Genomic DNA, 15,096 nt, shown 5'->3' on the forward strand with positions numbered 1-15,096 from the left:
GGCCTCGAAATTAGACTTACCAAAAAGTTCGGGTCTTGTTCTTTCATGTCTCCCTCCATTTCCCACGTTGCCTCCCTTTACGAACGGTTGCTCCACGTAACTTTTACTAGAGGAATACTTTTGGACCTTAACTCCTTCGTTCCTCTCTCTATAATGCGAACTGGTCGCACTTCATAACTCAAGTCCCGCTTTAGCTCCATTCTTTCATAGTTCGGCACGTGTGATGGATCCGACACGTATTTTCGTAGCATAGAAATATGGAACACATTATGCGTCTCGGCTAATGCGGTGGCAATGCCGATCGATAAGCTACTGTCCCACTCTGTCCAATATCTCAAAAGGACCTATAAATCTTGGACTTAGCTTTCCTCGCTTTCCAAAACGCATAACCCCTTTCATAGGTGACACTCGAAGGAACACTTTATCACCCACTGCAAATTCCACATTCCGTCTCTTTGCGTCGGCATAACTTTTACGGCGGCTTTGTGCGATTACCATTCTATTTCGAATCTTTTCTACCGCTTCGGTGGCCTCTCTTACTAGGTACGGGCCTAAGTATCGCTTTTCGCCAACCTCATCCCGAGTGTAGTGGTGATCGACACTTCCTCCCATACATCATTTCATAGGGTGCCATCCCTATTGTAGATTGATAGCTATTGTTGTACGAGAACTCCATTAGCGGCAAATAGTTACTCCAGTTACTTGGAAAATCCAACGCACAAGCTCGTAGCATGTCTTCTAGTATTTGAATAGTTCGTTCCGATTGTCCATCAGTTTGAGGGTGGATTGCTGTACTCGACTTCAGTTTTGTGCCCAAAGCACTTTGCACACTTTCCCAAAACTTAGAAGTAAGCGAACCTCTATCAGATACAATGGTCTTTGGGACTCCGTGTAGCCTTACAATTTCTTTTACATACAGTTCAGCATATTGCTCTGCGTTGTAATTAGTGCGCACAGGCAGAAAATGTGTTGATTTAGTGAGTCTGTCGATAATCACCCGAGATGGAATCTGTTGTTCTTTGTTCTTCGGTAACCACTGTCACAAAATCCATAGCAATATCTTCCCATTTCCACTCGGGAATATCAAGAGATTGCAACGGCTCTGCGGGTCTGCGGTGTTCGGCCTTAACTTCTTTGGCGAGGTAAGACATTTTGCTACAAATTCTGCTATATCATTTTTCATTCCCGGCCACCAATACCTACCTTTCAGATCATTGTACATTTTGGTTGATCCTGGGTGTAAAGAATAGGGTGTAGTGTGCGCCTCTTGTAAGATTTTTGATTGCAACTCCGCTTCCTTAGGTACACACACCCTTGTCTTGTATAGTAGAATACCCTCTTCATTAACTGAGAAGTCCCCGGCTTTCCCATTTTGTAGTTCGACCCGCTTCTTGATTAAAAACTCATCTTGGGCTTGTTCTTCTTTGATATTCTCTAATAAATTTGATTCAATTGTGAGGTTAGCTAGCTTTCCTGTTACTAACTCTATTCCATATCTCTCGATTTCCTGTTGCAACGGCACTTTTAATGCCCTTAACATTGATAAGCTTGCATAGTTGCGTCTGCTAAGTGCATCCGCCACTACATTAGCCTTTCCAGGATGGTACAGTATCTCACAATCGTAATCTTTTACCAGTTCCAACCACCGCCTCTGTCTCATGTTGAGCTCTTTCTGCGTAAAGAAGTATTTTAGGCTTTTGTGATCTGTGTATATTTCACACTTCTCTCCATAGAGGTAGTGCCTCCAGATTTTCAATGCAAAGACCACTGCTGCCAACTCTAAGTCATGAGTTGGGTACCTTGTCTCATACTCCTTTAGCCGCCTAGAGGCATAGGCTACCACCTTCTCGTCGCATCAACACACAGTAGGAGCCCTTGCTTTGATGCGTCGCAATATACTACAAATTTGTCTTTGTTAGTTGGAACACACGGGACGAGTCTTCATTATGAGTTTATCTTTCAATGTCTGAAAGCTTTCCTCACATTTATCCGTCCATGCAAATTTTTGTTGCTTTCGAGTCAAATTCGTCAATGGTGTGGCTATTTTTGAGAACCCTTCAACGAATCTCCTATAATATCCAGCTAGTCCGAGAAAAATCACGAGCCCATGTAACAACCTGATGAGGAGGAATTAAAATATCGCTATGCACTAATTTATTCTGCTTGAACTAAATACACCATAAAATAATTAAATACACTAAATTTAGGTTCCGCTTTTACGTATGCCCCACCTCTCATGGAAGAAGGGGAACCCCTTCAATAATAGAACCTGTGGGGGTGGGAGGGGATTGAATCATTCATTCATCATATAACTTTCTTATGTGTGATCCATTTCATGTTACCTCTAATTAGTTATAAAAAGCCTACTTTATAAAGGGAACATCGTTTTTTTGAGAACTCGCCTTTTATAATATTGAATATCTTAAAATATCTAATAGTAATTATTCATACTTATTTACTCAATGGTCAAAATTTAATAAAATCTTATGTTATATTTGTTGAGAATCCTCGGGTTCTATATTAAAACCAATTGGTGATGAGTGGAGTAGCCCATGTTCTTATATATGACTCAATACTCTACTATTTATTTTATGTGGGATAATGTCCATAATATTCCCCCTCAAGATTGTGGAATTTTTTTTGCTCACCAATCTTGAACCGTATTAAAATGGACATGATCACTATCTGTATAGGTGCGAATCGGATATGATCACATACCCGCAAGATATAGCTCTGATACTGTGTTGAGAATCATAGAATTCTGTTTAAAAACCAATTGCTGATGAGTGGAGTAATCCATGCTCTTATATATGACTCAATAATCTACCATTTATTCTACGTAGAATAATGTCCATAATAGTATCTAATAAGTATTTTTAACCATTAAAAAAGTCAGAAGACACGACTACTCATTTTTGTACCTAATCATGAATTAAAAGCAGGAGAAACATGACTACTCATTTTTGTAAGATAATGAACTTATTATACAATTCTAAAAAAGCAATGAAATATAAACGCAACAACTAATAAATAAAATAATGTTTCTCCATAAATGTCATTATTTTTATTAATTGTTTTTTCAGCTACCTCATCATTTAATTGTAAGGGGCCAAGACTTCATCAATTTAACTAAGAAAATAAAGATTTATAAATCTCACAAAATAAAGATAAAATAGGTTTGATTTTGTTTATTTCATACTAATTTAATAAACCAAATAGTTTGTTAAGGTAGTATTTTTTTCTTAAATTTTTTTGTGTGGAAGAAATGGGATTGTTTATTTCCATGTTAAAATTAATGAGATATGTATAGATTACCTTGATGTTATGACTTGAATGAGATATGCACAGGTTACCTTGATGTTATGACTTAAGGAGAAAAGAAGATCTTTGCAACTAATTATGTGTGATGAGTAATTTACATCATAAATATTTAAGTTTGATTCTTAATTTTAAATAAATATATAAATTTAACATTTAGGTAATAATACTTAAGTTATATTTTTTAGAATTTCTGTAAGTACCTAACCGTTAAGTGTCAAGTCAATGACCATATGACAGCCTCTGATTGGTTTAGGTCATTAAATTTTTATTTTTTATCTAAAAAATTATTTAAATATACTAAGAAGAAAATAACACGTAGATCTTGACTTGACACTTGATCAGGTGCCTACGGTAGTTCTAGAAATATAACTTAAGTATTATTACTGTAAAAAATTAAACTTAAGTATTTATCTACAACTGAAAATTAAACTTAAATATTTATGTTGGTAAATTACAATTATATGATAGAATTTTTCAATGGTTATAGACTATGTATTTAACTCTATTTTTCTTCTCACATATTATTGTATGTAATACAAATAAATTAGATTTAGTATATGTTCTTTTTCTTGGATCCAAATTGATATATTTAAGTTTGGAAAATGCAAGCACTCACAATTATTATTAGGGAAATGGTTGTGGGCCGAAGAAATTAGGCAACCCATTTCATTAAAAGTTGTTGGGCCACAGGACAAAGCTCACTTGGCAACAAGTTGATAAGGCTCGCTGGACCATGGGCTGGGTGCTTAGGGCTTAACCAAACTTAGTCATTATCTTTATATGTATTTATTATTATTACTACTTGGATAATTTTCAAAAAAAAAAAAGTACAAAAACAATAAAAAATTATAAAAATACAGTAATTTTTAATATTTTTTTTTTTACAATTTTTTAGATTTTATTTACAAGTTATTGTCATACTATTATTTTGTTGTTAAATTTTTGTTATTATTATAATTATTAAAATATAACAATTAAATGTGAAAAAAAAATATTAGTGCTTGGCTTGGGATCTTAACCCGATCAAATTGACAAATTTATTGGGCCGGTAGAAATTTTATTTTTTCTTGATTGAATGAATTTCACTTAGATTTTTGTAATACAATATTTACGTTAAGTTGAATAAAATGTAACGGCCAAATCAACTGACATACACCCTAATAATTATTTACTTTTAATAATTATTAAAAAATTAATATTAAGATATTTATCAAATTTCTACACTAACTATAAAATCACACCAATTAAAATTTAATTAGTAGTATGTCTTGCATTTTAAATATCTAATCCCTTTTTATTATTATGAAATTTGTGAAATTCACAGCTAATTGTTGATCATTTGGCTTCAAAGTAATTGATGAGGAACTTTTGTTATCCCTAATTAATATAGCTAATAAATGGATGATATATATATAGTAAGAAAAGAATGAATGACACATAAATATGTAGAAAACATCAATATTAATACAAACTTATACAAAACAAAAAATGATTAATAGCTTAATTAATATAAATACATTAATTTACTCAAATTAAGAATTACTAATCTATATGTATTAACAAAATGTTGTATCTTAATTAATTAAGATTGATTATTTTTGTTCTTCAACAATTTCATCATGAGTAGTAGTATGATGATGATGATGATCAATTGGAAAACGTTGAAGTTGATCAGCAAAAGTAGGTGAACGGTTATGATGAGACAATAAATGTTGAGGACTAGTATTATTACTATTAGTATTAGTATTGTGGTGGTCCATAGTGTTAACGGTGGTCGTGGTTGTAGAAGATAATTCATGTTGTGAAGTTTGATTTCTCTTTCTTTTTTCTTTTACTTCTGAGTGCCATTGTTTTATAGCTTTCACTGTGTGCTCTTCTAGAACTGCACTCTTGAAGTTTGATCCCATCTATATAATATATAATATATAATATATATAATTAAGAAAAATGATGATGATGAGTTGAATTATTAATTGTATGAATAGAAAGTATAAAAATAATAATTTGATGAAGATGTTTATTTATTACCTGTGTAACAAGAGCATACAGAGGAAGAGTGATGTAACTGCACATTACTTGAACTGTCACCCTGCCACCAAAATTAATTATTTTATTTATTACAAATCAAATTCACCAAAAATATATTTCCAATTATTAACCTTATTATTAACCAAAAATTAATTATGATGGTAACTAGAATTTTTTTTTATTTTTCTTTTTCACAATTGTAATTTTTTAGGATATCTATAATTTTTTTTTTTTTTTGAACAATTTACAATACTGAAAATAAAATTCAAATACTTATTTATTATCATGTGTATAAGAAAAAATAATTGCACATGAAACAAAATATTTGAATCTTAATTTTAGTATAGTAAACTATTAAATTCATTTTGAAAATTTATTAATAATCTTAAATAACTATAATCAACACGCTCATAGAAAAAAAGTAAACTTAAAAGTTCTTCTTAAAGCCAAAATAGATAGGAAATTTACTAAAATACCGGTTAATTCTTACCCCCCAAAAAATGAATGGCTATAATAATAATTGTAGGACTATTATACTTACGCTAAAACCACTCTTGTAATAATAATCAATGTATGTTCATGGTAGCAAGACGAAATCCCAAATTGCCACTGAAAGAAAATAATCATATATATATATATACACCAAAATATTAGAATATTTTTCTTTTGTGTTATTGTAAAATGGTTAATTTATTAAAAAATTATAAAATACCAAGGTACTTACCGTGACCCAAACAAAGAAAGCTAACTCGAAAGAATTCTGAAAATAATACAATAAAAACTTGTCAGCTAGATGTGTATAGATTAACACATTTTTTTTTTTTAAAAAAAACAATATGTAATAATTAAAATTAAAATTAATTACCATAAATAAGGTTAAATGCAAGAGGGTCAAGACGAATTTGGGTTGAGCAAACCAGAAAAGATTATCATTTGGTTGTACCAAAGGACTTCCCATGATTACATTATCCTTTTCATCAAGTGTATGAGCCATCCTTGCCACAATTACTCCAAGCTTAGCACCAAGTACAACCACAATCTATATATAAAGTACACTAATTCCATTAATACAATCTTAATTATTAATTAAACCATAATTAAATAACCCCAAGTAATAAATTATGCTAAAATTTGGGAGAAACTTACAAGTAGTGGGATAAATGAAACCCAGAGATATACATGCCAACCTGTTAATAATAATAATTAATTAAGTTTACATTAATAATTATTATTATTAGTAGTTTTAAATTTGGGAAAACTAATAAATTAAATTTAAGAAGTTGAAGTGTATACTGACCGTGTACATCCACAAGCATGAAAACGACGACTAAAAGCCACATGGGAGGGCTAATCAATTCACAACGCAAAAATAAAAATTAATTAGTAATAAGCAAAGTAATTAACAGTACCATATTTATAAACATGATGCAACAATATTATAGGCTAAATTAATTTAATAAATATATATACATATTTCTACAAATATTACAATACATTCTTAATTCAAAAACTACTTGATAATTATGATTCATCCTAGGTTTTTCGATGATTTTATATAGAATTTAGAAGATCTTTTTTCTTTATTTTTCACCAGAAGCTTAATTATATTATTATTTTGATATATATATATATAAACACATATAGGGTCATAGGACAAAAAAAATAATATTTTTGGGGCGTAAAAAAAAATATAATTTTTAAATTTGAAAAAAAAGTTTTTAAACTAAGTGGACCCTAAACACAGACCCGAGCGTGCAAACATAAAAAATGTGTATAAAAAAATTCAAATATAAAAAGAAGGGTGGGCTTCCAATAAGGTGGCTAGCTATAGCTAGCTAGAACTAGAAGCATATTGCATAGTGTTTAAAGTAGTAGCATGCATGCATAGTGTTTAGATTTACATTTTATTTTATTTATTTATTTTTCGTGCATATACATATAATATAGGAATATATATTGGATAATGAAGTATATATATTGGAAATTAATTAGGGAGTGTAACCTGATGCCAACTACAACTTTGAAATCATCCTCAAGTGATCTTTCTATGTACTTTTGGAAATTAAATGAATTGTTGGTTGTACTGGTCAAATGAGCCTGCACCATAATTTAATTATATAATTAATAAATAAAATGCAGGTAATTAATTTATAATAATAATATAATATAATTAGATATATAGTAGTGATGATTACCGAAATGAATCCATGGCGTAGAGTTAGGTAATCAACTTTTGCAACTGAATTAAAGAACTGTCGAAAGAAGCATATCTGCATCAAAATCAATCAACCCACCAATTATTACGAATATCTATATATGCAAGTAATTAATTAATTAAGCTAAGCATCATTATTATTAATTAATTAATTAATTAATTATTATGATGATGATGACTTACAATCCATAAAAGCATAGATGAAGTAGGTGTGCATGAACTCATATGTCTTCTTGCAAATGTTGTCTGTCTAGTATACCTAAATCGAAATGGATCTAAATAATAACAAAGTAAATTCAAATTATCATCATTAATAATTAATTGCTTTTTTACAATTCACATTTTTAAAAATAATAATATTATCTAATTAATTTAAGACAAAGTCTATTTAAATATACAATTCCACACGTCCTTCTTTACTTCTTATTGGTCCCAAATCCAATATTAGTAATAATAATTAAGGTTCATAATATTTGACATTTTCTTTTCTTGACTTAGTTTTTTTTTTTTTTTTTTGAGAGAGAAAAGGATTTAGGAATTAAGCTGTACGTAATTCGGTTGGTATTAATAATAAATGCTCAAACTTATACAACTCAACAAATTAATTATTATCCAAAAAAAAAAAAAAACTCAAAAAAACTAATTATTTTCAAATATTGATCAGTAGTGATTGTTTTTCAATAACTATATTATTTAAGTATTTTATTATTCGAAACATTTAGATTTTTTTAAAATTTTTATGAGAAATCTTTTGTAACTATATATATTATCATGCTAAAAAACAATACCTATAAATACTACGTACAATAATATATTATAACTTAATTTTGTATACATAAAAAGTTACATATTCTTAACCCTTTTTTTTTTACATATCTAATAGTTATCAAAAAAAACTTTTTTTTTTTATGTAATAATTAATTAATTAATTAATAGTTTTGTGTTAATTAGTTAATTATTGTTACCGTTAGCAACTTGATATTCCACTGTCTGAGTTTCTTTTTCCCAAGCCTCCCACCGTCTCATCTGTATATATATATATCAACATGCTCATTAATTAATTAACTAATTAATAAAGTACTTATTATCTAAAAAAAAATAATTACAGAGTTTTGGGAAAGGTTACTGATTATTATTAGTGATGATTTGAACTCTAATTAAAGATGTGAACTGGTAAAATATTAGTCTAATTAAATATTGAATCTCATACTATATAAAAAAATAATTTTTAAAAAATATCACTAACCAATCATAAAGCACTATCTATAATCTATTCAAAGTGTTAGACACTAATAATACTCAAAAAACAATACTCTTTAAAAATCTTTCTCAAACATTATTGATCGGATAGGATGGTAGTAGTGAAAGTTGACAATAACGACCAAACTAGATATTGTTGAAGATAATAACTGAGTTTTCAGTGCCATTTATAACTTTGGGTCCATATATAAAATTTTATATATATTATCTCTATTACTTCACACCAAACTAATTAAATATAATTCACGTGTATTGTACTATATATATAATGTATGTATACTGGCCCGACCCTGAGGATAGACGAACCAAGCGTGCGTTTTGGGCCCCCAAACGCTCAGGGCTTCGAAATTGTAAAAAAAAAAAAATATTAATATCTAAATAAAGTGTTAAATAAGAAGAAAATTTAACAAAAATTGTAATGTGTAGTTATGAGGGATTGAACTTTTAAGGGCCCAAAATTTAATTTCGCCTTAAACCCCATATATCTTAAGACCGACCCTGTATATATATATATATAATATATACATGTCATGTACCTATACATAATTATAATACATTAATTAACAATACATTATATCTAAGCAATTAATAATAATAATTAAGACAAATTCATATAAAGATTTTTATAATTTTTTTAAAAATAAAAATCACATTTTTTTATTAATTTCATGTAACTAGATAATTAAAATATGACCCTTTTTTTTTCATTCAATTAATTCTGGACAAACAAACTATATAAGAGATCAGATCCCCTTATTCTTCATTATATAAAATTTAATTTTATGGGCACACAACACAACACGCACATTGACTAATTAAGTATTGCATTTAGTACCCAATTTTCCAAAAACAAATAAAAAAAAAGGTTTTAAGACTTTTGGTTTTGAAATAAGTTGGATTATGTCTCCTATAGATCCCATGAAATAGATATCTTTACAAGTCAAATTATTAGTTCTAGAAGTAATTCCAAAATTGCCATCATAAATATCTAACCTAAAATAATACATAAAGAATGCAATTATATATGGTCCTTGCTTAGCATTACTAGATATATATATACCAAAAGATCGAATATGTGAAAATCACACATGGATCCCATTCTACCACCCCTTCTATTATTATTACTATTAATATAAAATATTTAGATAAGTTAAATAATGGGGTGAGTTGATTTAAATGTATAAATTAATCTTCAAAAGGGGTAGCAAGAAATATTACTATTTATTATATAATAGTATATCCATACCTTGGCTCTTCCCAAAGCCATAGTGAGGACACTATAGACAATTTGCATCATTGCTAGAACAAAAATGAAGTAATTGAGTTGGTTCATTCCACCCTGTGATATAAATGAGGTCTTCCCCTGTATTTATTTAATAACATTAATTAATGACAAATTATGTAAAATAAGATTGAAAAACAAAAACAATTTTTTTATCATTATTATTTACTAACACTGAATGGTCTTGTAAATGATCACTAATATTTATTATACTTAATTCTATGGTATTATAGACATTTATTTAATTTTTGTTATGAGCATTACTATAAGGCACTATTAATGTTTAATACTATTATGAGATGACGTTTTGTGAATAGTTAATAATATTCTATAATAATTATTAAATTAAATTATGTGAGATCAGATACTCTTTAGAGTGCTAAATAATTATTATTAATTTTTTTTTAACATTTTCAGACCTTATTATTACATACTACAGTGGTACTCAACACCATTATAAAAATAAGGCTTTATGAATAGTTAACGATATTTCATAATAAATTAATTATACCAATCAAATGAAAGATGAAAAGAAAAAATAAATGAAAAAAGAATATGTATACCTGTGATTCACAATAATCAGCCAAACTAGATTCATCATCTTCTCCCAATCTTCTTCCCATTTGGGGTTCAAACTCATGAAAATCCTCAAAGAAGGTGTTGGTATTAATGGTGTTGAAGGAGTTTGAATGTAATAACACACCAATAGATTTAATAGTTTTTGTGTGGACACTATTCCGGCATGGAAGCATGGTGTAAGCTAACTTAGTGGGTATGCAAAATTTAGAGATTGGTCTTTGAGTTACAGCCAAGAACAGAGACATGAGTCCCAAAAGTATAAGCACTACACACACATTAATTATTCCAATATTAAAAACCCCAAATCAGTAAAATGAATTAATAAAACCCCCCCAAAAAAACTAATTCTGATCACCTGATTTGAGCTTCTCCACAGCCTCATACAGAGCAGTTTTTCTGTTCCTTTTCAACCACTTTATCAAACACAAAATTTTAAGTCACAAATTCCCAATTAATAATCAAATTACAAAACCAAACTTATTTATATAAATACTTACAGTGCCGAGTATATGGATCAATTGTTCGATGAAAATTGAAATAGAAATGAAAACAAGACAAACAGTGGCCACAGCCCAAGTGGGTGTGTCTTGAAGAGACCTGCTTTCATGTGGTGCCATAGCCAATTTGAGAGAACAAAGAATGAACAATAATTTTATTTATTTTTTCTTAAATATTGGTGAAGGTTATAACTCCACCAGTTATTATAGATGTCTCTGTCTATTTTATTATTTGACACGCCTGACTTTTTAGACTCAATTAAGTGTAGTTTTGATTAATTAAATAATTGGTGATACTTTATTTTTTTTTTTAACATTAGAAAAGAAAGATTGTAAATTTGGAGTGGTCGTTGTTGTCTTGTCACGATGAAAAGTTAGTAGCAATATTTATGGATTGTTTGTTGGATCAAGTGTGTGTTAGTGTTCTTGTTTGATTTGGGTACTTTTCTTTATTATTGACTTTAAAGTTTTGCATGGGATGGGAAAGCCGTTGGAGCTGGGGCATTAATTTTGCTGACTTTTTAGAAAAGGAGTCAACTAACTATTTTCTTTTTTGTTTCTTTCTAAGAACTGTTCTCTATGTGCCATTAATAACTTACTGCTTAACCTTATAAATACAACACCAATCTTCGGCCACCGGCCATGGCCGCCGCGGTTCTCACAATAATGTTATTAGGTCGGTAAGAGGATTGTTATAAGGTGTTTAGTAGTACCTAATATCACTTATAGCATAGGTTAGCGATATTTTAATTTTTTTTTAATAATATGAGACATATTAGAGGATGCTAGACACTACTTAGAACTCACAAAACGGGTCAAACACGATAACACGACTCGAAACGAAACCCACACGAAAATTGGTAAATTTGGATTTGCTTTAAATGGGTTCAGGTCTTGTTCGGGTTGACTCGTTTAACCCGTTTAATAAACGGGTCGTGTTCGAATTGATACGCACTACAACAAATATCATTATTACCGGCGGAAGCATCCGCCGGTAATAAGTAATAGTACCGCCGGTAATAATTAATACCGGCGGAATCCGCCGGTAATTATCCGCCGGCATTAATTGGTCGATAAAAATGGTTATTACCGACGAAAGGGGAATCATCGAGTAATAATATTAATACCGGCGGATTAATAGCGGTGGGGTCCGCCGGTATTAATATTTTTAAATATTTAAAAAAATATATTATAATGATAAATACCGGCGGACCCATCCGCCGGTAATAATAATTTTAAATATTAAAAAAAATAATATTCTGATTATTTAATATAATTAAATTAATTATAATAATTATTTTATAAATAAATATATTAATTAGAAATAAAATATCAAAATTAAGAAATTAAACATTAAACATTAATTAAGAAATTAAGTATTAAAATTAATTTGTCCATTACAATAAAAATTATATTATCTTAAATAAAATTAGGAAATTGTCTTTAAATAAACTTTAAAACATAACACATAATTAAAAAAAACCTAACTAGCATTGTTCAAATCAGTAAATTCTAAAAATTGGCTCGCATTTGAGCTAAGTCTTGAACCATCAATATTCTCACGGGATTGAGCCGGCGGGAAAGCTGAGGGTAATAAGGTTGTCCACTGCGCGTAGGCAAGATCTCCACATACTGTCGAGGGTGGGGGCGAACCAAAATTGGTTCTGTTGCCGTTGTTGCCGACTCGAGCAATCGAAAAAGCCTCCATACATAGGCTGTTGTGGAGATCCTCCCATTTGACCATACACAGGTTGTTGCTGCAACAATGACCCAAATTGAAATAAACATTCTTTATTAAATAAATTTTCTATTTTTAATTTTTAAAGAAATATTATTTAAAAAATATTTTCCTATATTGAATCTTTTTCTTAAAAAAATTATAATTAAAATTGTGAAAGAAATTTTAATATATTACATCTAAATATTATTTTTTTTGAGTTTATATTTTTTTCAAGTATATATTACAATAAAATTTTTATTTATTAATTTTTTTTATATTAAAAAAATTATTATTTTATTAATATTTTCTTTTATATATTTTAATGTTAAAATTATATTATTTATTTAATTTTTTAAAGAAATATTATTTAAAAATATTTTTCTATATTAAATCATTTTTAAAAAAAAAACTTATAATTAAAATCATAAAAAAGTTTAATTCTTTACATTAAAATATTTTTTTTTGTTTTTATATTTATTTTTCAAGTATATATTATATTAAAATTGCTTTTTATTAATTTTTTTTAAATTAAAGAAATTATTATTTTATTAATATTTATTCTTTACATATTTTAATGTTAAAATTTCATAAACTTTTTGTTGTTAAATTTTAAGTATTAAAAAAGTAAAATTTAGATTTTAAAATCTTATTTAATATTTACATGAAAAAGTTTATTTTTTTATGTTATAAAATATTTAACTTATGAGTATTTTTTTTTTCAAAAATATAGATTTATCTTAATTTTTTTATTACATTTTTTAAAAATAGTCAATTGTATATAAATTTTATACATATTTAAAAGTTGTTTATTATTGTAAAATATTAATGACACAAAATTTTTACAAAAAATTTAATACAAAACTCTATAAATTACATTTATTTTTTACATAATATATATAACACTATATTAACTATACAGTATATACAGTGTATATACACTGTATAAAACAGTATATACCGTGTATATACTGTATATATACTGTGTATATTATATATACAGTGTATACACTGTACTATATACACAGTATATACACTGTATATACCGTATATAATGTATACACTGTGTACAAATTGACAATATCTACAAATTTTTCATTCACAACACACAGCATATATACAAAATATATAATTTACAGTACACAATATACACAAAACAGCAATTAAAAATACACTAAACTAAAATTTTTCAAATATAATACATTTTCCATTCACAATACACAGTATACATACATATATAATATTTTTTACAGAAAAAAAATTATTTTAATGAGATATATATACACAAATATTGTAAGAACTAACCTCCAAATATTTAGTACACCAACCGATCCCGGCGTTTTACTCAGAAATTTCTTCCCACGTCAGATTATTTATCCCAAACTTTAAAGATGGAGAAAAAAATTAGATATTAAGAAAAAAAATAATATATGTAAACAAGAGAAAAAAAAACGAAAATCATTAATGTTGCAGATCAAGCAAGTGGTAGACGGGCCACAGACCGGGGTTTTCCGTGGGAAATGATGCCGGAGAACGGGGCGGATTGTGTTTGAAAACGGAGAGGGGAGGTGGAATGGAGAAGATGGGGGGGAGTGAAAATGGAAAAAAATGGTATTCTGAAATGGGGAGGGGTTTATATAGATTTTTAATACGGCGGACCCGCCGCATTATTAATTGGGTTCCGCCGTATTAATAAAAACTACGAATCCCAGATTAATACCGGCGGGTCCCGCCGGTATTAATCCGCCGGTAAAACTAATTTCAAAAAATTAGGCGGTAAAAATCCCGCCCACTTTTTTCGAGGCGGGATTCCGCCGGTATTAATACAAACCCGCCGGTAATAATAAATTTAAAATAATTTTTTTTATTTATTTAATATAATATTAATTATATAGTTATTACCGGCGGATGGCTATTTCCGCCGGTAATACCCCTATTAATACCGGCGGGTGAGTTCCGCCGGCAATAAACCCGCCGGTAATAACTATATTTGTTGTAGTGACGGCTAATACGAAATTGACCCGTTAATGACTTATTTAAAGTTATTTTAGTATTTTAACATGTCATAATAAAATGGGTCATAAACGTGTTATTGGTTGACATGTTGAAACAAAATATGCTTATAAACGAGTTAAATAGATCGTGTCGTACGTTTATAAACGGGTCGTGTTTGAGTTTCATTTTCTGACACGATTAT

At 28.7% G+C, this 15,096-nt stretch overlaps 1 protein-coding gene across 1 annotated transcript; it reads right to left on the reverse strand.

The window, feature by feature from the left end:
• Window positions 1-4,765: 4,765 nt before the first annotated feature.
• LOC115718602 (MLO-like protein 3) lies at window positions 4,766-11,420 on the reverse strand. Its single transcript, XM_030647413.2, has 15 exons — window positions 11,183-11,420; window positions 11,041-11,098; window positions 10,670-10,950; window positions 10,071-10,187; window positions 8,530-8,590; window positions 7,748-7,839; window positions 7,545-7,619; window positions 7,352-7,446; window positions 6,647-6,696; window positions 6,496-6,536; window positions 6,215-6,388; window positions 6,074-6,109; window positions 5,891-5,958; window positions 5,350-5,410; window positions 4,766-5,228 (listed from the first exon to the last, which is right to left on the reverse strand). Exons 1-15 carry the CDS (start codon window positions 11,300-11,302, stop codon window positions 4,914-4,916), a joined length of 1,644 nt encoding a protein of 547 aa, XP_030503273.2. The 5' UTR covers window positions 11,303-11,420; the 3' UTR covers window positions 4,766-4,913.
• Window positions 11,421-15,096: the final 3,676 nt, after the last annotated feature.

Source organism: Cannabis sativa, chromosome 2 (genome assembly GCF_029168945.1).
Source record: "Cannabis sativa cultivar Pink pepper isolate KNU-18-1 chromosome 2, ASM2916894v1, whole genome shotgun sequence".
Classification (NCBI taxonomy): Eukaryota; Viridiplantae; Streptophyta; class Magnoliopsida; order Rosales; family Cannabaceae; genus Cannabis; species Cannabis sativa.

Coding starts and splice junctions, on each gene's coding strand:
- LOC115718602 (XM_030647413.2), bottom strand. CDS start 11,302: ATGGCACCACATGAAAGCAGGTCTCTTCAAGACACACCCACTTGGGCT. Junction 7,447..7,544: donor TACGCCATGGATTCATTTCG/GTAATCATCACT, acceptor ATTATGGTGCAG/GCTCATTTGACCAGTACAAC. Junction 6,537..6,646: donor CATGCTTGTGGATGTACACG/GTCAGTATACAC, acceptor TATTATTAACAG/GTTGGCATGTATATCTCTGG.